The 25,855-nt window shown below is 53.7% G+C and overlaps 1 protein-coding gene across 1 annotated transcript in view; it reads left to right on the top strand.

Annotated features, from left to right (window-relative positions):
- LOC124464746 (neural-cadherin-like) overlaps window positions 1–25,653 on the top strand; it is a 58,184-nt gene extending 32,531 nt beyond the window's left edge. The window contains exons 17-33 of the mRNA XM_047016568.1: window positions 1,309–1,592; window positions 1,865–3,473; window positions 4,533–4,626; window positions 5,954–6,138; window positions 6,975–7,204; window positions 7,553–7,830; window positions 11,697–11,911; window positions 12,620–12,741; window positions 12,929–13,056; window positions 13,688–13,811; window positions 14,282–14,462; window positions 14,748–14,914; window positions 18,827–19,091; window positions 19,961–20,141; window positions 20,864–21,117; window positions 24,416–24,570; window positions 25,096–25,653. Of these exons, the coding sequence (XP_046872524.1) occupies window positions 1,309–1,592; window positions 1,865–3,473; window positions 4,533–4,626; window positions 5,954–6,138; window positions 6,975–7,204; window positions 7,553–7,830; window positions 11,697–11,911; window positions 12,620–12,741; window positions 12,929–13,056; window positions 13,688–13,811; window positions 14,282–14,462; window positions 14,748–14,914; window positions 18,827–19,091; window positions 19,961–20,141; window positions 20,864–21,117; window positions 24,416–24,570; window positions 25,096–25,647 (5,024 nt within the window). The 3' untranslated portion in view covers window positions 25,648–25,653. The remainder of the gene's footprint in view (window positions 1–1,308; window positions 1,593–1,864; window positions 3,474–4,532; window positions 4,627–5,953; window positions 6,139–6,974; window positions 7,205–7,552; window positions 7,831–11,696; window positions 11,912–12,619; window positions 12,742–12,928; window positions 13,057–13,687; window positions 13,812–14,281; window positions 14,463–14,747; window positions 14,915–18,826; window positions 19,092–19,960; window positions 20,142–20,863; window positions 21,118–24,415; window positions 24,571–25,095) is intronic.
- Window positions 25,654–25,855: the final 202 nt, after the last annotated feature.

The following is a 25,855-nucleotide window of genomic DNA, read 5'->3' as shown; positions in this document are numbered from 1 at the left end:
AATGGGCCTCTCTGGATTGAGCTTTGATGTCCTGCTGTGCTGATCACAGTGTAACAGTAGCAGACAGCCATTTGATTGTCGGCTAATACACACCACATATGGTTACACAAACACTGACAACACTCACACACAGCAGGTGGGTGGGATTTGCGTTTTAAAGCAGCTGTTCTTCTGTACGGAGGCGCCCTGACAGCCTTTCATCCACCACGTTTAGGGATGTTAATCAAGTATTAATGTTGAGCAGGGGAGGGGGGGGGGGGCTGGGGCGTGAGGGGGGGGGGGGGGGGGGCGTGAGGGGGGGGGGGGCGTGGGGGCTTAGGCCATGTAACCCAACCCCATAGTGGGTGATGGTCGCCCCCCAGCCTGTGATATGGAGGCTGGCTATCTGGGAGGATAAGCCAGATCTGTGTTGTTTAAAAACTCCATCCTGACAGGACCTGACTACTCTAAGCCTATCTGAACCCAGAGGGGGGAGGGGTGGGGGGGGGGGCAGCTCTGTCTGGCTGCTTGGTGTTAACAGCAACGATGAGCGTATTTACATGGGATTGTAGCTCTTCTAACACCCCAGTCAGATTGAGAAGGGGAGAGACTGTTATCTCCTGGAGAGTCTGCTCTCTGCTCCCGTCTCCACGGCGACACTTCTGAGAACTTAGGATGGTCGTTCTCATCTCCTCATTGTGACCTCAGAGGGCCAGACAGTTAGTGGTCTCGTGGAGGAGCTGGAGTATCTAGGGCACTGTGTCTGTTTGCTGCGCTCAGCTCCTTCCTTTAATGAGAGCCTGATGAAGACTGGACAACCAGGGAGCAAACGGTCTCATTAGTGATATCATGAAGAGTGCGGTGCTTAAAAACAAGTTCCAAACATCCTTTCTGGTGCTCCAGAATCTGGTAATTCCCCCTCCAGTATCATCAAGTATTGGGTTCAGCACCACAGCGCAGGACTGTGTCTTTTCTTGTTGCTCAGTCACACTTTGCAGCACACAGTTCCTTTTGAACTCATCAGTTTCAGCTTAATTCTGCTAGCAAGTTCCTGGCAGCATGTCTCCATAGCATGCTTCTGCAGCATGTTCCCAGTAGCAAGTTTATTATACCATGTTCCTGCTAGCATGTTCCTGCTAGCATGTTCCTGCTAGCATGATCCTGCTAGCATGTTCCTGCTAGCATGTTCCTGCTAGCATGGTCCTGCTAGCATGTTCCTGCTAACATGTTCCTGCTAGCATGGTCCTGCTAGCATGTTCCCGCTAACATGTTCCTGCTAGCATGTTTCCGGAAGCATACTCCCCTGTGGTGTCGTGTCCTGTCTCCCAGGTGCCAACGCCAAGGTGCGTTACCAGATCACGTCTGGGAACACGGGCGGGGTGTTCGACATGGAGCCGGAGGTGGGCTCCATATTCATCTCTCAGCCGCTGGACTACGAGAAGCAGAAGCGCTACAGGCTGCTGGTGCTAGCGTCGGACGGCCGCTGGGAGGACTACGCCGCCGTGGTGGTGAACGTGGTCAACAGGAACGACGAGGCGCCCGTTTTCTCCGTCAACGAGTACTACGGCTCCGTCACCGAGGAGCTGGACGGCTCGCCGGTCTTTGTGCTGCAGGTATGTGTGCAGGCATAAGGGGGTCAGGTGGCTGAGCGGTTAGGGAGTCGGGCTATTAATCAGAAGGTTGTCGGTTCGGTTCCCGGCCGTGCCAAATGACGTTGTGTCCTTGGGCAAGGTACGTCACCCTACTTGCCTCGGGGGGAATGTAAGTCGCTCTGGATAAGAGCGTCTGCTAAATGACAATGTGTGTGTGTGTGTTAGTGTGACGTACGTGTGTGCACGCACTAACACGCGTGTGCACGCACTAACACGCGTGTGCTGTGCCTCAGGTGACGGCCACAGACCCGGATAAGGACGCGGATCAGGGCGCCGTGCGCTACTCCCTCCACGGCCAGGGGGCGGAGTCCCAGTTCGTCATCAATGACATCACGGGGGAGATGTACGCCCAGCGGACCCTGGACCGCGAGGAGCGCGCCGTGTGGCGTTTTGTCGTCCTGGCGACGGACGAGGAAGGGGAGGGGCTTACCGGATTCACCGACGTCATCATCAACGTGTGGGACATCAATGACAACGCCCCCGTTTTCCCCTGCGCCCCCGATAACTGCCATGGCAACGTACCGGAAAACTCCCCTCCCGGAACTGTTGTCATGGAGATGATGGCGGTTGACCTAGACGACGCGGCCGTGGGCCAGAACGCCATCCTTACCTACAGAATAGCAGAGAACGCCCGCACCGATCGCGGGGACGATCTCTTCGCCATCGACGGCAGCACCGGAACCGTTTCCGTGGCGAGCGCCGGGCTGGACCGGGAGGAGGCGGAGAGTCACCGTCTGGTGGTGGAAGCGAGGGATGGAGGGGGCATGACTGGAACGGCCGTCGCCACGGTGACGGTGGGCGACCTGAACGACCACGTCCCCCGGTTCAGAGAGGAGAGGTGTGGGGCCCGGCTGTCTGAGAGCAGCCAGCCAGACGCCCTGGTCCTGGAGCTGCCTGGGGTGGACGGCGACGCGGGGCCGTACGGCCTGCTGGCCTTCAGCCTGGTGGGGGGGGACCCGGAGCACAGCTTCTACCTGGTGACCCAGCGGCAGGAGCAGACAGGCCTGCTGAGGCTGAGGGAGCGTCTGGACTACGAGAGGCCGGCCCAGCGGACCTTCAACCTCACCGTCAAGGTGGAGGACCCAGACTTCTCCAGCTTCATCCACTGCATCATCCAGCTGGCGGACGAGAACGACAACGCCCCAGTGTTCTCGTCCCCGCCCCCTCCCCCGAGCCTCCTGTCGGAGGATGTGTCTGTTGGGGCCAGGGTGGGCCAGGTCCAGGCCACTGACCCAGACTCTGCCCTGAACGGGAGGGTGTTCTACTCCATCGCTCCTGAGTCCGACCCTCAGCGCCAGTTCTCTGTCGACGGCGACGGGGTCGTTACGGTCGCGGGCGCGTTGGACCGCGAAACTCTGCCCGGGTACCAGCTGGTTGTCGTGGCAACGGACCAGGGGGTTCCTCCGTTGCGTGGCAGCGCCACGGTAACGGTCAGCCTCCTGGACGTCAACGACAACGGGCCAGAGCTGGAGACAGGCTACGCCCCCCTCCTCTGGGAGAACAGCCCCGCCCCCCAGCTGGTCTGGCTGAACGCCACCTCCCCCCTTCTGCACGTGAGGGACAGAGACACCCCCGAGCACGGCCCCCCTTTCTCCCTCTCCCTGCCTCCCCTCCTCCCCCCAGACTTCCACCTACAGGACCACGGCAACGGCAGTGCCACCCTTACCGCGCTCCGCGCCTTTGACCACGAAAGGCAGACCAAGCTCCGCCTCCCCATCGTCATGATTGACAGCGGCAGTCCTCCAATGACGGTCACCAACACCCTGACGGTTTTCATTGGTGATCGCAACGACAACCCCCACCTGGGCGGGGAGAAGGAGGTGTTTGTCCACGGCCGCAGGGGTGAGACCTCTTCCTGTTCTTGCTCTGCTGTTGTTGCTCTGCTCTTAGACCTCTTCCTGTTGTTGCTCTGCTGTGTTTATCAACACACCTGCAGGCCTGAGGGGTATTCCAGAAAGCAGGTCATGTGACATACCCGGGTAAGTTAACTCTCCAGCTGACACACAATGTTGCAGCAGCTCACTGGCAATGTTGCTACAACGCTGTCTGCCATAAAGGAGTTAACTTACCTGGGTATGTCGCATAACCTGCTTTCTGGAATACCCCCCTGTTCACAACTCAGCAAGTCACTATTGTTCACTCTGAGGCTTGAGTGTTAGATTGGGTCAGACATGGTCAAGACATTCGAGGACACAGAGATTAGGTGTGAGGACTAATGTCACACACACACACACGCACGCACGCACATACACAGACTACACATGCAGCGCTTGTTGAGACTACTGTGACTCACGCTGTCCGCCATTGTTTATCCAGCTGCAGGAGCCTACCTCTTCTCCTGCACTCCCTAATAACATAATCCTCAGTGAGATAGCTTGCTAGCCCCTCCACTAAGCTCTCTGCACTCTCTCTGGTGTGCAGAGGGCTAAGTAAGGGAGGGGGGGGAGAGAGAGGGGGAGAGAGGGGGCGAGAACCACAGAGAGGGAGGGAGGGAGAGAAAGAGGGAGAGAGAGAAAGAGATGAGGGAGAGGGAGAAAGAGGGAGAGAGAGAAAGAGATAACTGAGAGGGAGGGAGAGGGAGAGAGGCAGGAAGAGAGACAAACAGGGCTTTTATTCCTCCCAGGGTGTAGCACTTCACAGTTGGAGATATAATAAGTCGCTGGGACACACCACACGAGGAGATAACAGAACTCATAGCTAAAGATAAGACTATCTATCAGTGCTTTTTCATTCAGACAGAATCTGTATGTATGTGTGTGCGTGCCTGTCTGTCTGTGCTCATGCATATGTGTGTGTGTGTGTGCGTGCCTGTCTGTCTGTGCTCATGCATATGTTTGTGTATGTGTGTGCGGGTGTGTCTGTGCTCATGCGGATGTGTGTGTGCGCGTATCCCCTGGACAGGAAGGATGCCCACCATGGAGCTGGGCAAGGTGTTTGCCCCTGATCCTGATATCTGGGACAACAAGACCTACACTCTGGAGGCAGGGCTGCCCAGGTAGACTGTCCCCTCATCTTCATGCTGTTTATATGCTGTGTACACCCTGTTTATATGCTGTGTACATCCTGTTTAAAGGATGTTTACATCCTGTTTACATGCTGTGTACATCCTGTTTAAAGGATGTTTACATCCTGTTTACATGCTGTGTACATCCTGTTTAAAGGATGTTTACATCCTGTTTACATGCTGTGTACATCCTGTTTAAAGGATGTTTACATCCTGTTTACATGCTGTGTACATCCTGTTTAAAGGATGTTTACATCCTGTTTACATGCTGTGTACATCCTGTTTAAAGGATGTTTACATCCTTTTACAGTCAAGGTCCTTCATGACAGATATGATGATTCAGGTAGCATTCCTGACACCTTTCATGTGCTGGTACTGATTCAACTACCAACATCACCCAATCTCTATCCTCCTCCTGTGCTCATGTGGCAAAAACAGGAATTGGCAGAGGGACGAATTTAATCACAGCCAATCAACACTGATTACTTTACTATGGTCCACAATCAGAATCTACTCTGCAATCAGAATATGCATATTACACACACTCCCTGACCAGTTCCCACAACCAGCACTGAAATAACCATCACTGATTTTATCAATTATGCCATTCCAGAGCAACGGTTACATAGCAACAGTGGGGCTTGTTTTATCAGTTTTTTCGAGAAACTGAAGGTTTTCCTGTCATTAGTCATCTTCATCATCATCGGTGTCTCTATCCATCTCCCTCTCCCTTCCTCGGCTCTCTTTCCTCATTCATGTTCAATCTCCAACCCTCTCACCTCATCCTGTCTCTCTCCTCACTTTTCTCTCTTCCCTCAGTCATCTGCGACAACCTATGAATGTCCATCGCTCCTCATCTCTCGCCTGTCTTTCTCTTTCACTCTGTCTTCCTCTCACTCTGGGCCCTCCCTCCCCTCCCTCCCTCCCCTCCCTCCCCTCCCTTCCTCCCCTCCCTCCCTTTTTTTCCCACTCAATTTCTCCCCATATCTCTTGTCATCTCTCTCTCCTCCCCTCTGTCCTCCCCCTACTTCTGGTCTTCTCTCCCTCCCCCTTTTTCTCTCCTGTCTTTCTGTTTCACTCTGTCTTCCCCCATCTCTGATCCTCCCCTTTCTCTCCTCCTCTTTTCTCTCCTCCCCCTATCTCTGTTTTTACCTCCCTCCTCTCCTCCTATCTCTTTTTCTCTCTCCCCCTCTCTCCCTCCTCTCATCCGATCTCTTTTCCTCTCCCCCCCCCTTCTCTCCTCCTATCTATGGTCCTACCTCTCTCCACCTGTCTCTCCTTTCTCACTCTGACTCCCTCTCTCTCTTCCTTCCCTCAGGTATTTCACTGTGAACAAGACCACAGGTCAGCTGACCATGAGACCGAACACTCCCGCTGGCAGCTATTGGCTGAAGGTCTGGGTGTCAGACGACGTGTGGCCGGACGTGGTTTCCGGGGTCAAAGTTCATGTTCGAGAGCTTGAGGAACTGGCCATCCGATCGTCTGCTTCCCTGCGTCTGAGAGGTACAGTCGCTGTGGGACGTGGAGATGCAGAAAGTCACAACTGTGTTGTGGCCCTACCCTACCTGTCCGAGCACACGCACAGCTGAAATGGATTGATTTGTTTTCTGATCTTTCACGTAGCTTTGTTATTCAAGGATCATCTCAACACCTATGGAGACAAAGAAGCAGGTCCTCTCCCATTTCTTTTCGCCAAGAAATCCAACTTTAGTTTTATTACAATCTCTTATAGGTGTTCTAAAGGTCAGATCTCAACACTCCGGTTAGTTCTTGACATTTAAATTCCCATTTTGTGATCAGAGTTCAGGGCCATTAACAAGTCCTACTGATCTTTGCTACTGTGCAGAGGTTCAAACCTGACCCACCTCCCTACTGCTGTCATTGATAAGATAGCTGAACCTCGAAACCTTGTTAACACCAGTGTCCTACCCTGGAGCAACTGAACACGTCTGCTATTAAAAGAAACGGGTATAATTTAAACGAAGAGAAATGACAATCTCAGGGAAGCTAATGAGAGAAGCCTTGTTAGTGATTGAAGCGACACAAGTCCGTAAATCACGCCAGTGGACTGATTGCCTCGTTATCTGTTATCTGCAGCTGGACTGGGCAGCGTGTGATTAGTCATAGCTGTCGATGATCAGTGGTCTCTCTCTGCGCTGAGGGAATCTCTTGTCTCTCCTGCATCTTGCCTCCAGGTCCTTTACACTCTGTGCCTTGGTCAGATGCCGATAGTTGAAGTGCACCTGATTTGTTTTCAGGACGGAAGGCCCCTATCGGGTGCGATTAATGGTTTGTATAGAACCTTTGTGTTTGACTCGGATCTGCCGTGTGTGCCGCAGGCATCACCGCCCGGGAGTTCATCGCCCCTGGTGCTGACGAGAGGGCCAGTCGGCTGGACAGGCTCCGGGACTTCCTGTCCGCGCAGCTTTCAGTCAAGTCCAGCAGCGTTAACGTGTTCAGCCTGACCGACGTGGGCGTGGGGAAGCTGGACGTGCGTTTCTGCGTGTTCACTGATGCCTACCTCCGTCCTGAAAGGCTGCACGGACACCTCTCGGCCCACAAACACAAGGTAGGGTATCTCCGGGGGGAGAGAGAGATGAACACAAGGTAGGGTATCTCCGGGGTGAGAGAGAGATGAACACAAGGTAGGGTATCTCCGGGGTGAGAGAGAGATGAACACAAGGTAGGGTGTCTCCGGGGTGAGAGAGAGATGAACAGGTAGTTGGAGCATTTGGACTTGTATGTGTGCGCTGCAGCTTGCTGGGGGAGATAACTGCTGTTGCCTTGGGGAACACTCACGTTCTTTTTAGATTTTCAAACCAGCTCTCAGTCTCTGCCTGTCTTCTATCTGCATGCCTCTCTTTCTCTTCTCTCATCTCCTCTCTCCCATCCCTCCTCTCTCCCTCCCTCTCCCCAGCTGCAGGCCGTGCTGCGTGTGAATGTGTCCCAGGTACGGGTGGATGAATGTGTCAACACGGACTGCCGGGCCAAGGGAGGCTGCTCCACCCATCTGAGCGTCAGCGACGACCACACCCTGGTTGACGCCGGCAGTGCAGCCCTGGTGTCCGTATCCATCGTCCCCTCAGCCGTGTGCGGCTGCTCTGCCAGGGGACGGAGCCACCACGCCTGCTCCTCCTACTCCTCCGGCCCCTGCCTCAACGGGGGGACCTGCCTCGACACGCTGACTGGCTACAGGTGAGCGGTTGCCACAGCAACACGAGCCCCTCCCCAGAACCGATCTAATCAACTCCTTGTCTAAACCCAACATTGACATTTGCTTTGCTTAGCCGACGCTTTTGTCCGGTGTGATGGAGACATGGTGCGTATGGGATGAGCAGCATCAGATCACCGTTCAGAAGGGCTTCGCTCTGACAGGGTTTTGTTGGTCGGATTCGAGAAACGGTTTGCGTACAAGCTTCACCGAGCAATGTGACCACGTACCGGCTAGCAGACAGACACGGTGAACGATAACCTTATCTCAGCTTCACCTGGGACTGGACATTTTTCCACCGTTTTCAATAAATATCAAATACATTCCATCAGTCTGTAGATAGCAGCGTCTGCCAAGGGTCAGCGTGTAGGAGCCAGATGTTGCTCTCCATGTTGGATGAGGTAAGAACACTGTTGAAAAGTTGGATCGGGTGATTACATGGAGATTCTGTAAGAATTGGAGGCGATATTGAACCTTCCCATGTGATCCCCTCAGAGGTTCCTCATTGGTTGTGAACCCTGGCAACCATGAGGTCATGGTCATCCGTCTACCCGCAGACTAATAATAAGGACCACAACCTTGAATGACATCTTCTGAGAAATCAATAGAGCTTTGTACATACAGTACATGATACAGCAAGCTGTCTCCCCCCCCACCCGCTGAGACATTGTGTAGAGCTAATTTTATAAGAAGGATTAATGTTTGGATTAAAGAAATATAGGGCAGTGGATTACAGCAACTACCCTCCTACTGCATGCTAACAACTTTCGAAAATCCGGTTAATTCCATTTACGCTAACATGTTAAGTTGGTACATGACGCAGTGCAGCATAGCCTGATTCACAGGACAACTTGCTGCAGCCTTGAGACCAACAAAGCTGTGGGGTTCTTAGTGTTGGTAACGTCAGCACCGAAACCAGTGAGGGGGGAAGGAATTGACCTGCCATGGATGAACATCAATAGCACTATATTCTCAAACTTTAAAATGTATTGGGTTCTTCCAAGTGTGGACTTCCTGGTGTGCTCTACCTCAGACTGTGAGGTAACTGTGCTGTACTTCAGACTGTGAGGTAACTGTGCTGTACTTCAGACTGTGAGGTAACTGTGCTCTACCTCAGACTGTGAGGTAACTGTGCTCTCACCTCAGACTGTGAGGTAACTGTGCTGTACTTCAGACTGTGAGGTAACTGTGCTCTAACCTCAGACTGTGAGGTAACTGTGCTGTACTTCAGACTGTGAGGTAACTGTGCTGTACTTCAGACTGTGAGGTAACTGTGCTCCACTCAACTTCAGACTCTGAGGTAACTGTGCTCTACTCAACTTCAGACTCTGAGGTAACTGTGCTGTACCTCAGACTGTGAGGTAACTGTGCTCTACTCAACTTCAGACTGACTCAACTGTGCTGTCTCCCGCCATCGCCCTCACAGCAATCTGCGGTCACCTGGAGCGTCACGCATGTCACACAGTGACACGGTGGCTGTGTGGCCTCATGTGTATGCAGTGAAATCCAATTTGGTGCCTGTCCTGTGTCGGAGCGGTCTAATAGTGGATGTGAGACAGGGCCGTATCAGATGCTGTCAGTCAGATGCATGCTCTGCTGCCCGCTCCACTCAGCTTACACACTGCTCTCCTGAGTCATGGGCAACAGCACTGAATGAGGCTGTGTGTGTGGGTGGGTGGGGGGTTGTATGTGTGTGTGTGTTGCAGAATGCCTCTCTCCCCCCTAAGCCATCTTCACTGGGTGTTTGTATCAGTATTCCTGACATGTGTAACTCGTCTCCAGAATAAACAACAGTAGACGGAGGGAGAGAGAGACAGGAGGGGGGGAGATACAGGAGTGGGGGGGAGAGAGAGGCAGGAGGGGGGGAGAGAGAGACAAGAAGGGAGGGAGAGACAGGCGGGGGGGAGAGAGAGACAAGAGGGGAGGGAGAGAGAGACAGAAGGGGGGGAGAGAGAGACAGAAGGGGGGGAGAGAGAGACAGAAGGGGGGGAGAAAGAGACAGGGGGGGAGAGACAGAAGGGGGGGAGAGAGAGACAGGGGGGGAGAGACAGGAGGGGGGGAGAGAGAGACAGAAGGGGGGGAGAGAGAGACAGGGGGGGGAGACAGAAGGGGGGGAGAGAGAGACAGGGGGGGAGAGACAGGAGGGGGGGAGAGAGAGACAGGGGGGGAGAGACAGAAGGTGGGGAGAGAGAGACAGGGGGGAGAGACAGGAGGGGGGGAGAGAGAGACAGAAGGGGGGGGGGAGACAGGAGGGGGGGTGAGAGAGACAGAAGGGGGGGAGAGAGAGACAGAAGGGGGGGAGAGAGAGACGGGGGGGAGAGACAGGAGGGGGGGAGAGAGAGACAGAAGGGGGGGGGGAGACAGGAGGGGGGGTGAGAGAGACAGAATGGGGGGAGAGAGAGACAGAAGGGGGGGAGAGAGAGACAGGGGGGGAGAGACAGAAGGGGGGGAGAGAGAGACAGGGGGGAGAGACAGGAGGGGGGGAGAGAGAGACAGAAGGGGGGGGGGAGACAGGAGGGGGGGTGAGAGAGACGGGGGGAGAGAGACAGGAGGGGGGGAGAGAGAGACAGAAGGGGGGGGGGAGACAGGAGGGGGGGTGAGAGAGACGGGGGGAGAGAGACAGGAGGGGGGGAGAGAGAGACAGGAGGGGGGGAGAGAGACAGGAGGGGGGGAGAGAGAGACAGGAGGGGGGGGAGAGAGACAGGAGGGGGGGGGAGAGAGAGTAGGGGGGAGATAGGGGGGAGAGAGAGAGTAGAGGGAGAGAGGGAGAGAGAGAGAGAGTGGTAGAGAAAGCGGCCCAGTGGTAGAGAAAGCGGCCCAGCACACAAAACCATCTACAAACATCACATGAAAATAGATGGCTTTGACATTATCAGCTCCGCCTGCTTGTCTCATATGTTCCGTGCGGGGGTGAGAGAGGTGGAGTGAAAGGACGGGGGGGGGGGGAGGGTGTAGGGGGAGATGCAGTTTGTCATTCTGAGTTCGTCTCAGTGATTGAGCGATGTTGTTTGAAGTGGAGTCCTCTCTACTCCCACACTGCGCACGTCTCTTCGTGGACAAAGCTATAGCTTTTCACTGATTACTATTTACCACGATGCCTGATGTGCAGACCTGCAACCTGCCGTCCTGCCATCCTCCTAATCACCCAGAGCCCTGGAGCACTCACTCTGTAATCACAGCCGGCTCACCAACACACACATGATCTGGAAACCCTCCACACCAAAGGACCCACACAGGCCTGCTGCACGGCCACCCTGAAGAGGCTGGAGTGGGCCGGACAGGCAGGCAGAAGAGCTATCATTCATTATGTACTAACAGAGGAAATCTAAGTAATGTGCAGAGCAGCGGAGGGGGGAGTTGGTTGCAGGGTTTGAAGGAGCTGAGAGAGAACATGTGAATGAGAGAACTGTATTTATTCTGCACTCTGATCATGAATCCATTGATGTATAATTGAATATAAAGTGCTTTGTACAATACCATGCAAGTATCATTCTATCTACATGAAAGCTTTTGCAAGCAAGTAGACTGCAAGCAGTTGCTTTTATCCCTCCAGGTTTCTTTACGTTCGAGCAGAGACAGATCCGATTGAGGTGTCAGATCTGTGATGTTGTACATGTTCACTTTGAATGCTACATCTTCCATCCTTGAAAGGGATTTATAACTATCATCGCAACTTAAGCAAGATCCTACCGTCTCCTTACTGTGTTCGACCCATGTCATAAAGAACTGTATGAAGTTCACAGTGACCTTTTGACCTTGGAAATATAGTTACAGAGTCTCAATGAAAACTCTTACTATCACACAGCTTAACATCTCTCTTTCCTGCGTGTGTGTGCGTGTGTGTGCCCAGGTGCCAGTGCCCGCCACTGTACGAGGGTCCGGAATGCCAGCAGACCAGGCGGCGTTTCCTCGGTAACGGCTACGCCTGGTTTCCTCCCATGATGCCGTGCGTGGACAGCCTGGTCTCCGTGGAGTTCCTGACGGAGGGCGAGGACGGGCTGCTGCTCTACACGGGGCCCCTGGCCACCCTGCTGCCAGGAGACCCGGAGGACTACATGGCTATAGGTGGGCGGGGTCGTGGTCACCATGGTAGCACCAACAAGGTTTAGGCTATTCCGGTACACAGCTTTTACGCCTGTAGCTGCGTTGGTCTACTGTTGTACTGTCAGCAAACTTTGCAGAACACACCGTTAGGGGGATAGATTGAGTTAGGGTGGTCATTTGAATTTGCTCTTTTTTTAGGCTGTTCACAAGTGATCATTTGTCACGTAAAACATTGTTTTGAATCTACTGTACAAGACTGGGCTGGAGGAGACAGGGTTAGGACAGACCAGGCTAGACATCCTGGCTACGTCGCTATGGCAACACAGCTTAAGCTCCACCCCTCATGAACGCTGATCAGTCTAGAAGAGTCATTAACCAGATGATGATGGTGGTGGTGATTATGATGGTAGACCTGTGACAATTCCAAATGTCGCTGTACAATTAATTGTCTCAGAAATAATTGCGATCAGCAATATAATTGTCTCTTTCAGTCAAATGTAATACAGTCCATTTGCCATATTCAGAGTTGAAGTGATGCTGTAGCCTTGGTGACAGAACGCTGACATTCTAATCCCTCCCCAAATTCCCTGTCCAATCGTAGTTTAGCTGAACTCAGTTTGGCTTGCTAATTGTAGTGTGGTGATGATGATGGGGGTGAAGATGGTGTTTATGATGATAATAATGATGGTGTCATTGCGATTGTGGTGATGATGATGTTGACCTCCTCAGAGCTGATTGGTGGAAACCCCATCCTGAAGATCAACCATGGATCTGGAACCCTGGTCATGCAGCTGCAAGCCAATGTAGCGGACCGACGCTGGCATCGATTGGATGTTAGAAGTAACAGTAAGGTACATACTCTTTGCACGCACACACCCACACACACACACACTTGTGTCATCTACCTTGTGAGGCTGGGGACAATGTGCTCATTCAGACAGACTGTTTGATACCATGGCAGGGAATCAGCTCCTTTATATAATATTTGACTCCAACTTTGAAAAGTGCATCAACCTGCAGCCTCTCTCCTGCTTTCAGGAAGTGCGCTTCACCTTGGACCGCTGCTCCAGCGCCATCGTCATGGAGACAGAAGGCGTGGAAACTTGGGCCATGACAGAGGACCGCTCCTCCTGTGAGGCCAGGGGAGTGACCCCCAATAAGGACAGGTTAGCCCCCACGCCCTCACCTCCACCCTCCACCCCCACCCTCACCTCCACCCCCACACACCCCACCCTCACCTCCACCCCCACACACCACACCCACACCCCAACCTCACCTCCACCCCCACACACCCCACCCTCACCTCCACCCCCACACACCACACCCACACCCCAACCTCACCTCCACCCCCACACACCCCACCCTCACCTCCACCCCCACACACCACACCCACACCCCAACCTCACCTCCACCCCCACACACCCCACCCTTACCTCCACCCCCACACACCACACCCACACCCCAACCTCACCTCCACCCCCACCCTCACCTCCACCCCCACACACCCCACCCTCACCTCCACCCCCACACACCACACCCACACCCCAACCTCACCTCCACCCCCACACACCCCACCCTCACCTCCCCCACCCCCACCCTCACCTCCACCCCCACACACCCCACCCTCACCTCCCCCACCCCCACCCTCACCTCCCCCACCCCCACCCTCACCTCCACCCCCACACACCCCACCCTCACCTCCCCCACCCCCACCCTCACCTCCACCCCCACACACCCCACCCTCACCTCCACCCCCACCCCCCACCATGTTGACGTTGTCTTGTCTCCCGTCCTCAGGTTCCTGGACGGCAGCCTGGTGCTCCAGCTGGGAGGGGTGAAGGAGAACCTCTCCTACGAGTACCCCCAGCTCCAGCACAAACACTTCACCGGCTGCATCCGCAACCTGGCTGTGGACACCCAGGTACACAGACACTCCTGTTTGCTCCCCCTCAGCCCAGAAGAGATGCAGAGACTGCATTAGGATTGCTTCGTTCTCCTGGCGTGTTTGGGCAGCTGATTAGCTGGAAAGTAGCTTTTGGCGCTGGAGTTCAATAGGAATATAGATGGAAGCTCTCGTGGCTGTGCTTCCAGGTCAGCTGGAGCATGCTTCAGCAGCTCCTTCCAAGTTTTCGCTTCCTCCTTCTGTCTCTCTTTCACACCTCAAGACCCCTGATCCGATGTTCACCCCAAGGCTATCAGGGAGTACACTGTCAATTATTTAATATCCATGCTGTTGATGCGTCTTCATTCTTATTCCTCTCCTTTTCTCTCCTCTCCATATATCTCCTCCTCTCCCGACCTCTCCCATACTTTACTTTCTTCTCCTGTCTCCCCCCTTCTCTCCTCTTCTCTCCTTCCCTCCCTTCCCCCTCCTCTCTCTCCTCTCCTCAGCTCTACGACTTGGCTTCTCCCGCAGAGTCCTCAGGCACTGTCCCAGGATGTTCCCTGACTGACGCCAGCTGCCTGAACATGGGAGTCCCCTCCTGTGGCACCAGGGGGCGCTGTCTGGGCGAGTGGAACTCCCACAGCTGCCAGTGTGAGGCGGGCTATACAGGAGCCCAGTGTGAGCAAGGTACCTCCTGTCACGTCTCGATGTGTGTCTATGGGCATCGTCCAAAGGGACCCAAGGCTATATGCCGCATATCCGAATGCGCAGATCAAATTGGATCTGCGGAGCTGTAAACCGATGAATCATTCATGGCGGGAACAGCTTTTCCACTGTGTTTGCCTCCATCTGTAGATTGCCTTCACAGGGCTGTGAGCATTTCATTTAGTCCCAGTGCCAGGTCACAGTCGCAGCCCGTCTCACCAGACAGGTGGATTGACTGGGCGTGTTGCGTGGCCTTCTGATTGACAGAATCGCCAGCGTTTTCCTTGGATGGGCGGAGTCATGTCCAGTACCAGCTGCAGTGGGCCTTGTCGGCCCGCCAGACCAGATTCCAGGCGCTGGTCCGGACCCGGTCTGCGGGCGGCGTCATCCTCAGTCTGCTGTCCCAGGAGCAGAGTGAGTTCCTGCGTCTGGAGGTGAGTGGTGAGCGAGGCAGGACCCCACACACAGCCTGACCGGGAGGGAGAGGACGGGAGGTTTGGTTTGGTAGCATGCCAGCTAACGAGCAACCGCTGGGTAGTCGCTTCCATCGGAAGGTTTCGGTGAAAAGAAAAAGGCGGCGGTGCTCTGTGGTGCTGACTCACTGCCGCACTCCTCCTCTCTGTTCCCCCTCTCCTCTTCCTCCCTCTCCTCCTCCCTCCCTCTCCTCTTCCTCCCTCTCCTCCTCCCTCCCTCTCCTCCTCTCTGTTCTTCCTCCCTCTCCTCCTCTCTGTTCCCCCTCTCCCTCCCTCTCCTCTTCCTCCCTCTCCTCCTCTCTGTTCCCCCTCTCCCTCCCTCTCCTCTTCCTCCCTCTCCTCCTCTCTGTTCCCCCTCTCCTCTTCCTCTCCTCTCCTCCTCCCTCTCCTCCTCTCTCTTCCTCCCTCTCCTCCTCCCTCCCTCTCCTCCTCTCTGTTCTTCCTCCCTCTCCTCCTCTCTGTTCCCCCTCTCCCTCTCCTCTCCTCTTCCTCCCTCTCCTCCTCTCTGTTCTTCCTCCCTCTCCCTCCCTCTCCTCTTCCTCCCTCTCCTCCTCTCTGTTCTCTCCTCCTCTCCTGTTCCCCCTCTCCTCCCTCTCCTCTTCCTCCCTCCTCCCTCCCTCTCCTCTCTGTTCTTCCTCCCTCTCCTCCTCTCTGTTCCCCCTCTTCCTCCCTCTCCTCTTCCTCCCTCTCCTCCTCCCTCCCTCTCCTCTTCCTCCCTCTCCTCCTCCCTCCCTCTCCTCCTCTCTGTTCTTCCTCCCTCTCCTCCTCTCTGTTCCCCCTCTTCCTCCCTCTCCTCTTCCTCCCTCTCCTCCTCCCTCCCTCTCCTCTTCCTCCCTCTCCTCCTCCCTCCCTCTCCTCCTCTCTGTTCTTCCTCCCTCTCCTCCTCTCTGTTCCCCCTCTTCCTCCCTCTCCTCTTCCTCCCTCTCCTCCTCCCTCCCTCTCCTCTTCCTCCCTCTCCTCCTCTCTGTTCTTCCTCCCTCTCCTCCTCTCTGTTCCCCCTCTTCCTCCCTCTCCTCTTCCTCCCTCTCCTCTTCCTCCCTCTCCTCTCAGCAGTCTCCTTGGCTTTGTGTGGTTATTATTCCTCAGCTGAAGGGTGTCTGTGATGAAGGCCAGACGCGTTGACGGAGTGGTTAATGCTGGGGTTGGAGACAGGAGGGTGGAGACTGAGGGGGCTGTGGAGTGACTTATGTAAGTCTCGGTGGTGGAAGGCCTTTGGCTGCTCTGAGACACTGCTGTCAGAAACTCACCACCAAGATTATTTTAGTCCCCGGTTTTTTAACATTTCATGTTAAAAGTACATTTCATTATTAAACACTGAAATGTAAATGAGAAGCTCGTGTTCCACTGTGGGTGTGTTGTTCTGCATAGAAGGTCTCGTCTGTCGTCGCTGATGGCTCGTATGGAGGTTTGATTCGGTGGCTTTGGGAAGCAAGACGCTGGATTGGCGTGTAGCTGAAGCTGCTCTGCCTCTTCACCAGACAGGAAGTCTGACTTCTTCTGAGAGGGGCCAGATGGAACAGACACACACTGCCACACACACACACACACACACACACACCCTTCACACTCCCACAGCTCTAACGAGCAGGAGAGATGTGACATGCGCGTGTCCGAGTGACAGGCTGTCAGCAGCACCTGGGTTCTAACTGCTCTGCTGCGGGCTGTCACTCCCGGACGCTCCCGGTCCTGTTCATGTCCCTTCCCTTCTACCAGCCTGCTCCTCAACCTGTCCCTCTCACACATCCATGAGACAGGCTGGCAGGGAGAGAGGGAGGGAGGGAGAGAGAGATATACAGGGTATAGGAAGTCAGGAAAACAACAGAGCAGGATCCCTTCACCGCTCTCTTTTTGCCTGTGTGTCACAGCCGGCCCTCCTCTCTCCAGCCGGCCCTCCTCTCTCCAGCCAGCCCTCCTCTCTCCAGCCAGCCCTCCTCTCTCCAGCCAGCCCTCCTCTCTCCAGCCCTCCTCTCTCCAGCCGGCCCTCCTCTCTCCAGCCAGCCCTCCTCTCTCAGCCAGCCCTCCTCTCTCAGCCGGCCCTCCTCTCTTCAGCCACCCCTCCTCTCTCCAGCCAGCCCTCCTCTCTCAGCCGGCCCTCCTCTCTCCAGCCGGCTCTCCTCTCTTCAGCCACCCCTCCTCTCTCCAGCCGGCCCTCCTCTCTCTAGCCGGCCCTCCTCTCTCCAGCTAGCCCTCCTCTCTCCAGCTAGCCCTCCTCTCTCCAGCCGCCCTCCTCTCTCCAGCCAGCCCTCCTCTCTCAGCCGGGCCTCCTCTCTCCAGCCGGCTCTCCTCTCTTCAGCCACCCCTCCTCTCTCCAGCCAGCCCTCCTCTCTCAGCCGGCCCTCCTCTCTCCAGCCGGCCCTCCTCTCTCCAGCTGGCCCTCCTCTCTCCAGCTGGCCCTCCTCTCTCCAGCCGGCCCTCCTCTCTCCAGCCGGCCCTCCTCTCTCCAGCCGGCCCTCCTCTCTCCAGCCGGCCCTCCTCTCTCCAGCCGGCCCTCCTCTCTTCAGCCAGCTTTCCTCTCTCCAGCCGGCACTGAGGACAACCATGTCGGCTTGGTTCAGTCAGCAGGTGCCAGTGTGAACCATGTCTTCCAGTGGAACTGGAACAGCTGGTGTGTGCTGTCTGCCGTGTGCAAGGGTGCTGCTGAACAGACACACACACGGCAAGCCTTCCCCTCCAGCCTGTCGCTCTCCATGAATGGGGATGATAATCGAACTGCTCACCGAAGAAATGAGCAGACATTCACAAGGTTAGAGAGGCCTTGTTCCCCAGACGGACCCAGAGACCCGCGGATGACGTCTGTACTTTAGAGAAGAAATGTTTCCCGAATGATGATGCCCTTGAAAGTGGTTTTGAGGTTGCACAGCCTACCATTAAGCCTCTCGAGCTTCGAGTCCACTTTGGGAATTAATTGTGGTGAAATGCGATGTCCGTATACTACAGGGGTTTACCTTCCTCCACGGGGCATAGACAGAACTTTATTTCAGATGTACGAGAAGTTGGATAGAAAAATAGGATGGGGAGACAAGGAGTAGTTTGTCTTGGGTGGTGAGCTCCAGTGTTCAGTGTGCCTGCTGAACAATACAGCAGCACGGTGCCGGGGGTGCAGAGGTGCTGGTGGTGCAGAAGTTGGCCTTGACATTGATGTGAGCCATTGTCTTTTGTTCTCTTGAGCTGAGGACTGGAGAGAGGAAGTCAGCAGGACTGCCTACATCCACTACATTGTGTGTGTGTGTGTGGGGGGGTTAAGTCATAGAATAAACTCGGTAGCATTGTTCAGATGAACATGCTGAGGGGGCAGTAGTGAAAGCGGCTGGGACCGAATACATTAACCACTCTATTGAATTATCTCTGCCTCACTGTGTCCAATTAAGGACTGGACATGTGTAGTCTCTAGCTTCCCCAGGGCCAGACCAGGGTGTGTGTGTGTGTGTGTGTGTGTGTTAGTGGCCGTGTGTGTTTTCAGTCGCAGTTCCTTCAGATGTTATGCATGATATTCTTTCATTCCAGGAGACTCCAAGCCAATAATGTTTGCTGTAGCTTTCCAATATTGTCTTTCATTACTGTGTCGAGTAGATAAGTTGAAACAATAATTAAACCTAACACTTTCCTGCTTGGTTTAGAGTCGTTTCTCATGAATGGAAGCTTTCGGGATGAATGCACACGCGCGCGCACACACACGCATATCAATGGGGTCTGTGTTCATCATACTTCCATGTTCTACTGGGTACTGTGTATACTGCTTTAGTACTGGCAGTGTGTGTGTGTGTGTTCTCGTCAGTTCTGTCAGGGTTGACCAGCACTCAGTAATGGGTGTGTGTTCTCGTCAGGTCTGTCAGGGTTGACCAGCACTCAGTAATGGGTGTGTGTTTTCCTCAGGTGTACCAGGGACTGCTGTGCGTCTTGTACAACCTAGGCGATGGAGATTACAACCTGACGCTGCCTCTCCATCGCCTTGACGACGGGGAGTGGCACCTTGTGGAGCTGGATCGCAGCGGCAGAGAGTTCACCCTGAGGCTGGACGGGGGCGGCGGGGGGCGGGAGGCGTCGGCCTCTGCAGGGCGCAGCCAGGAGCTCATCATAGACCCGTCTGTGGTGATGCTGGGAAACGCCCTCCCCTCCGCACACAACCACAGCTTCCTGGGTAGGGAGGGAGGGGGGGAGGGAGGGAAGGGGGGAGGGAGGGAGGGATTGATGGATGGATTGAAATATGGATCAGTAGAGGATGGATGTCGGGACAAAAGAAGGGTGAGACAGAGGATCGGATGGATGGATATATGGATGGATTGTTGCGTTGTGAAAAGAAGTCGATTCTCGTACGTCACTTAAATTGCCCCACATGGCCTTTTCGATGTTTATGAAAGGATTAAGACCCCAGATTCAGTTCATTTTCTAGCCCTTCTGAAGTCAGGGCCAGGATGAAACACATGGGCATGCATCCTTCATGACTGGAGAGACTGTGTTGGTCTACTGGAGAAACGGTGTAGACTGACCTTGGCTGATGGATTTTATATTAAGAAATGTGTCCATAAAACGGTGGAAATAGGCCTGATATTCTGAGTGTGTAGATGATGAAGAGCTGTGGGGATGTGATGAAGGGGCGATGTGGTCCACCTGGTCTTGCCCAAAGGGTCACAGAGGGTCAGCACACAAATGAGGGCAAAATCCCCAGTGAGACCGAGGAGGGCTGTACTGATAGCTCAGCCTGGGGCTGTTTGTGTGTGTTTGTGTGTGTGTCTGTGCAGTTTGTGTGAATGCAGTGTGTCGTGTTTGCACAGAGTGCGTGTGAGTATACATGTGTGTCCTCTACCTCTGTGTTTGCGAGGCTGTGGTTTGTTTTCCTAAAGCTCCAGTCTAAGGACTGGTGTCCTAGTTTCACATCTGCCAATGGAACTTTACTTAACCTCTTTCTATATTTCTCTCACTCTATCCCCCCCCCCCCCCCTCTCTCTCTCTCTCTCTCTCTCTCTCTCTCTCTCTCTCTCCCTCTCCCTCTCTTCATCTGTCCTCCAGGCTGTGTGAGGGACGTGAGGCTGAGTGGCAGGCCCCTGTCCCTGTCCCCGCTGCAGTCTGAGGGGGTCCAGGTGGCCAGCTCTCAGGGGACCTCCCCTGGGTGCCCCTCCCGCGCCTGCAGGGACCACCAGTGCTCTCCGCCCTTCATCTGCCTGGACCTGTGGAGGCACCATGAGTGCAGGTACTGCACTGGGCACACGGAACGGCAGGAAAAGCTAGTGGCATCGCTTGGTGATGCAGGAATATTATGTTACCCTTGAAACTGAACAGACACACAGGCATACACACACACAGGCACATACACACAGGCACACACACACAGGCAAACACACAGGCACACAAACACGGGCACACACACACACACAGAAAACCATTTCTGGGTCAGACCCCCGCTGAGAGGGCTGTGTAGTCTGACCAGTCCTCCATCAGGGAGAAAGGCAGAGGAAAAGAACAAAACAGACCAGAGAAATTGTATGAAAGCCTATCAGAGGGAAATGGTATGTTACGTAAATGATGATTCATTGTAGGCAGAAACACAGAAAGAGAAATAGAGTAGAGAGAGCGAGAGCGAGAGACAGAGAGACACACAGAGAGAGACACAGAGAGAGAGACACAGAGAGAGAGACACAGAGAGAGAGACACAGAGAGCGACACAGAGAGAGACACAGAGAGAGAGACACAGAGAGTGACACACAGAGAGAGAGAGTGTGTGTCAGTTTGGTGAAGGTTGCTCATTGTGATCTCCTAACACCTTACACCGTACACTTATACTCTGTCTCCTCCTCTTTCTCCCTCCGCCCTTCCCTCCTCCCGCCCCCCTCTCCTTCTCCTCCTCCCTCTGTCTCCTCTCGTCCTCCTCCTCCGTCCCTCCCTCCCCCCCTACCCCCTCCTCTTTCTCCACAGGTGCCCTCCGGGTCACATGACCAAGGACAGCCCCTCGGGCGGGAAGACGTGCGTGTACACGCTTTGCGCCAGCCGGCCCTGTCGCCACGGCACCTGCGTGGCCCACTCGCCCTCACGCTACTCGTGCCACTGCAGCGCGGGCTACAGGGGGCGCCACTGCGAGCTGGCCCTGGCTCTGTCCCACAACCAGGAGGGAAGCAGTCTGAGCCTGAGCTCCATGTTTGCCATCAGCATCTGTGTGCTGGCCTTCCTAGGTAGCTACGTGGACTACGTCCTCTTCTACCTGTGGTGACCGGCGGACCGGCCCTCTGACCACACCCCCCCCCCCCCCGCCATCGACATCATCATCATCCGCATCATCATCATCATCAGTTCTACTGTCCATGTGGATGGTTGTTCTCGTCTTCCTCCTTCCCTCTTCCTCACTGTCTTTTCTGATTTGAAGTGACTCAGATGCATCAGCAGCCCGACTTCACAGCCTTCTCTTCACTAACCCCTCTTTCATTCCCTCCCCCCCCCACCCTGCCCGGCTGTCAGGCTGATCTGTTGTTATGCTTCCCTTGCTCATATTTCCTTGTCAATCTGTTTCTGCTCTACAACCTGCATGGGTCTAAATAACTGCAGTTTTCTTTGTGTTATCTGTTTGTGGTCTTTCGGTGTGTGTGCTATTGTTAGTGTGCGCGTGTGTTGTGCGTGCGTGTGTGTGTGTTGTGCGTGTGTGTCTGTCTGTCTGTGTCTGTGTGTCTGTGTGTGGATGTGTGTGTGTGTGTGTCTGTGTGTGTGTGTGTGTGTCCCTGTGTCTTTCTCAAAGGGCTCTCTTAGGGGGCACAGTTCTGTTTATGAGTCTCTCTGTCGCAGGCAGGGATATAAAACGGTTGGCCGATCTAATACACTAGCCCCATGCTGTAACGGCCTGAACCCTTCCCCCGAGTCAAGGCCAGTATTAGCACATCTGTTATTCTGACACAGCCGATCCCTGCGAGAAACAGATAAACCGCTCCTCAATATTTGATAATGAATACAAAGATAACTATGGCATCGTTCATGGAGATTCGGGTGTTGCATGCTCAACCAGCGGAGTCCTGTAGGCATTTGAGGCAGGCTACACTCACACCTACCTCCTGAGTCACACATGAATCCTTTAGTCTCTTTCAAAAGAGGCAGTGGAGGCTTTTGTGGTGATGCTCTCAAGAGTTCAGCTCATGCATAGATAGGTGTTCATTAGACGTACAGTATCCAGATAGGAAGTGGAGTAGTTGCTCTCTAATCCACAGGTCTGATGCTGTAGGAGTCCTGTGAGAATAGCACGGGAGGCCTATTGAAATATCTCATGTTGGAAGTTATTAGCTATCGTCATGGAAACATCCATGCCTACTTTTATCACCCTGGCAAAGAGAGAAAAAGAGAGAAAGAGTGAATGAGAGAAAGAAAATGAAAAAGATCTCATGGCATAATAAACATGCCTCCAATATACCCCGGCAGACGTTCTGCACATACTCTCCAGACTGGTGGACAGACTGCTGCTAAATTAAATTGTGGCCCCATCACTTCCTCTGCCCCCTATCGAAGTGAATCCATTATTGCATTTTGCATAGCCGTTAAGATTCCAGCTGGCCTGGAAGCACAACATGAGTCAGACCCAGGGCTGCATGGGCCCAAGCTCTCAGAAGACTTTCTGCATTCACACCGAACGCAAGGCACATTTTTCGCGCGGCGAGATTGCATGGAAAGTCAATGCAAATACGTGAATTTGCGTCCATTGCTTCTTTCAGAGTTGAACATTTTTTACTTTCGCTGTGTCGCAAAAGTTTATCAATGTTGACGTCACTGACGTTTTAGAAGAAATTGAGGGCAAGAGTATTCTAGCTGTCTGTGGGCATCCTCTGCAATATGACCCTATTTCATAGGGGTGGGGGAAAAAATCGATTTGCATACGAATCAGGATGCAGTCTTCTAGTGATTCACATCGATTCACAAATTTCAAAAATCGATTTATCGATATATATTTTTATATATATATATGTTTTGTTTTTGTCTTGGAAAAATCATGAATAGATTTTTAATCGAATCGTGACCCCAAGAATCTATTTGAATCATGAGGTACCAAAAGATTACCACCCCTACTATTTCGGATTCGTTTATAGTAGTCATTTCGGACATGGTTGACGACGAAAAAAAACTCGGTTCGCGTTCGGTGTGAACACAGCATAAGATTTAGCAGCTTGTATTTTGTGTAGTGAAATACAAAGTCACTGTAGATGGTGTTCAAAGTGCCTGTATTGTTGTACCAAAATTATTTTATTTTTTAATAAAATCAGACAATCTCATCCCATCTCACCTCTGCGTTCACTCCCACCATCCCGATTCTCATGTTGATAAAAAACAACACAGTAGATGTTCTGTTTTCACGGCAAATTGATCTCCATACTAGTGCAGCAGTCCTTCCAAAACCGACGCAGCTGTCTTCAAACCTTTATCGGGCAGAGAGGAGGAGATCATCACTATGGATTAATGGCAGGCTGCTGTGGTTGCTCTCTGCCCTGAAAGCTATTGATTCTTCTGTAGATGTATCATGGCGCTGGCTCTATCACGATCAGTTGTTGTAGAGGTCAAGTTTCCCTTCGCAACAGGCAGATAAAACAGCCATACAGGTGTGTGTGTGAGAGAGAGACATGAGTAACCGCAGGAAACGCAGTGTCGCTCTGAGTAACCGCAGGAAACACAGGCCAGAACAAAGTTCTGAGGTTACTTTGATCAGATATAGAAATAGAAAGTACACAGAAATAACTGCCTTTTAATTTTTTTTTTAGGAAGGAGCGTATTTTTGATCAAGTCAGTCCTGTCCCAGATCTTGATCAGCGGTTGATGTTTGAGATAGAGCCTTGTCACCCTATCCACTACCTCTGAGGTCCATCCCACCCAGCCCTTCATCACAGGCTCGTCTGTTCTGATGGAAGCTCCCTGACTAGCCTGAGGAGCTACTTGGAAGTGACTTTCCAGTTGTTCAAACATCAGACACAAGATAAAACCTCTGCGACGAAGACAGACAACTAAGAACCAGTCAGAGACACCAGTCAGAGACACCAGTCAGAGACACCAGTCAGAGACACCAGTCAGAGACACCAATAAGAAGGGGTGGGGGGGTGGGGGGCTGAGTAGGCATGGCAGATGGCTTGGGAGAAAAAATAAACTATTAGGTTGAATGGACGGTAAAGGTCACTGCAGCATGCTGCATAATTCAGACAGTAGATGCGATTGATTAGAGCTCTTTCCCAGCCCTTCTCCTTGTCTGTTTCTTCACAGCCCCTACTGCAGTTGATAACCCTTAGAGGAATGTGTTTACGTGCCTCGGGATTGTGTCTCTTCGAGAACTCTTTAGAAGGAAAGGTCTAGAGAAGAACTGCCATTCATAAATTCATTCATTTATTCATACATTCATTTATTCGCATTTCAATTGTACGATGAAGCCTGATGTGTACAGGATGTGACTGGAATGTGAAGGCGTGAATGTCGAGCCCCCCTGACCCTTGTCTGGTGCCCCCCCCCCCCCAGTGTTGACGCTGGGCCTGTTCCTGTACTCGTGCTGGAGGAGGCACAAGGGGCTGAAGGAGGGGGTGTACCACGTGTCTGCTCCCCAGGGAGAATGGGAGGACATCCGGGAGAACGTCCTCAACTACGACGAGGAGGGCGGGGGGGAGCAGGACCAGGTGACACACACACACGCTCATGTGATATTGCACAACTTTCTTCTTCTATTGTACTGTACACTGTAGTCCTGTACATCGCATTGGGCAAGCCTCGGGAGAAAACAGCTGATGTAAGAATCGAGCAAAGCTTGAAGAGTAGATGTTTTTGTCCCAGTTGAAAAGGGATGTTGTTGGATTCCTGGAGTCACCACTCGATCTCAGGAGATTTAGGAGCGGAAGTTAATTAGTGGAAATTAAACTTGGTAGATAGCATTAAGCCTTAATGCCTCTATCTGTTCTGAATCTGCTGCTAATAGCAGTTTTCTCTCTCTCCAATCAGATAATTAATTACAGGGGCAATCAATGGTGTAACTGCCAGCAACGTCTTTTAGACGGCACTGCTCTCAGCTGAAGTGGACTAACTCACTACCTCTTTCTTCTTCTCTGACAACCTTCTCTCGCTTCCCTCTCTTCTCTCTCCCTCTCTATTTTCTCTCTCTATATTTCGCTTGCAACCACTTTCCATTTAAATCCCTCGTTCCTCAGAATGCCTTCAACATGGTGGAGCTCCAAAGGTCCCTGCAGCCCAGCCCGGCCCAGTCTATGAGGTACAGCTACCCACAATGCATCATCTACCCGCAGAACAAACCGCCCGGCAACAAGACCAACGGGACGGCCAATGGCAGCGCGGCCATCGCCCTGCGCCTGGCGATGCCCCCCTCGGAGAGCGAGGGCCTTCCCACCCCGCTCGCCCTCCGCCGCCCTCACCTCTCCCTCTCCCTGTCCAGCCAGGACCTCGCCCGCTACCTGTGTGAGGTCATCAGAGACACTGAGCGCCAAGGAAACCCCGGTACCATGACGATGCCACGCAAGGGTGTGGCCAACAAGGGGCGTAGCTTGGCTTCCATGCGCTCCCTCAGTTCGCTGGGGTCAGAGGGCAGGGGTCAGAGGGAACCAAACCCACGACTGGACCGGCTCAAAGCTCTGAGGGCGGCGGTTAGTGATCTGAGGTCCGACATGGCCAGTAAGAACTCAGAGGGTCAGAGAGACACGAGGAAGGAGGGCAGGGAACAGCCCAGCTGTGAGAAGAGTGGATGAGATCTGGGAGAGAGAGGGGGAGACCTATGGGAAGAGGGGGGGGGGGGACCTGGGGGAAAGAGGGAGGGACCGGGGGGGAGAGGGGGGAGGGACCTGGGGGAAAGAGGGAGGGACCTGTGGGAGAGGGGGGGGACCTGGGGGAGAGGGGGGAGGGACCTGGGGAAGAGAGGGGAGGGAACGGATGTAGAGGGGGGGGAACTGGGGGAGA

This window comes from Hypomesus transpacificus, unplaced genomic scaffold (genome assembly GCF_021917145.1).
Source record: "Hypomesus transpacificus isolate Combined female unplaced genomic scaffold, fHypTra1 scaffold_414, whole genome shotgun sequence".
Classification (NCBI taxonomy): Eukaryota; Metazoa; Chordata; class Actinopteri; order Osmeriformes; family Osmeridae; genus Hypomesus; species Hypomesus transpacificus.
The sequence above is the reverse complement of the archived record's forward strand: the minus strand, read 5'-3'. Positions and strand labels throughout refer to the sequence as shown.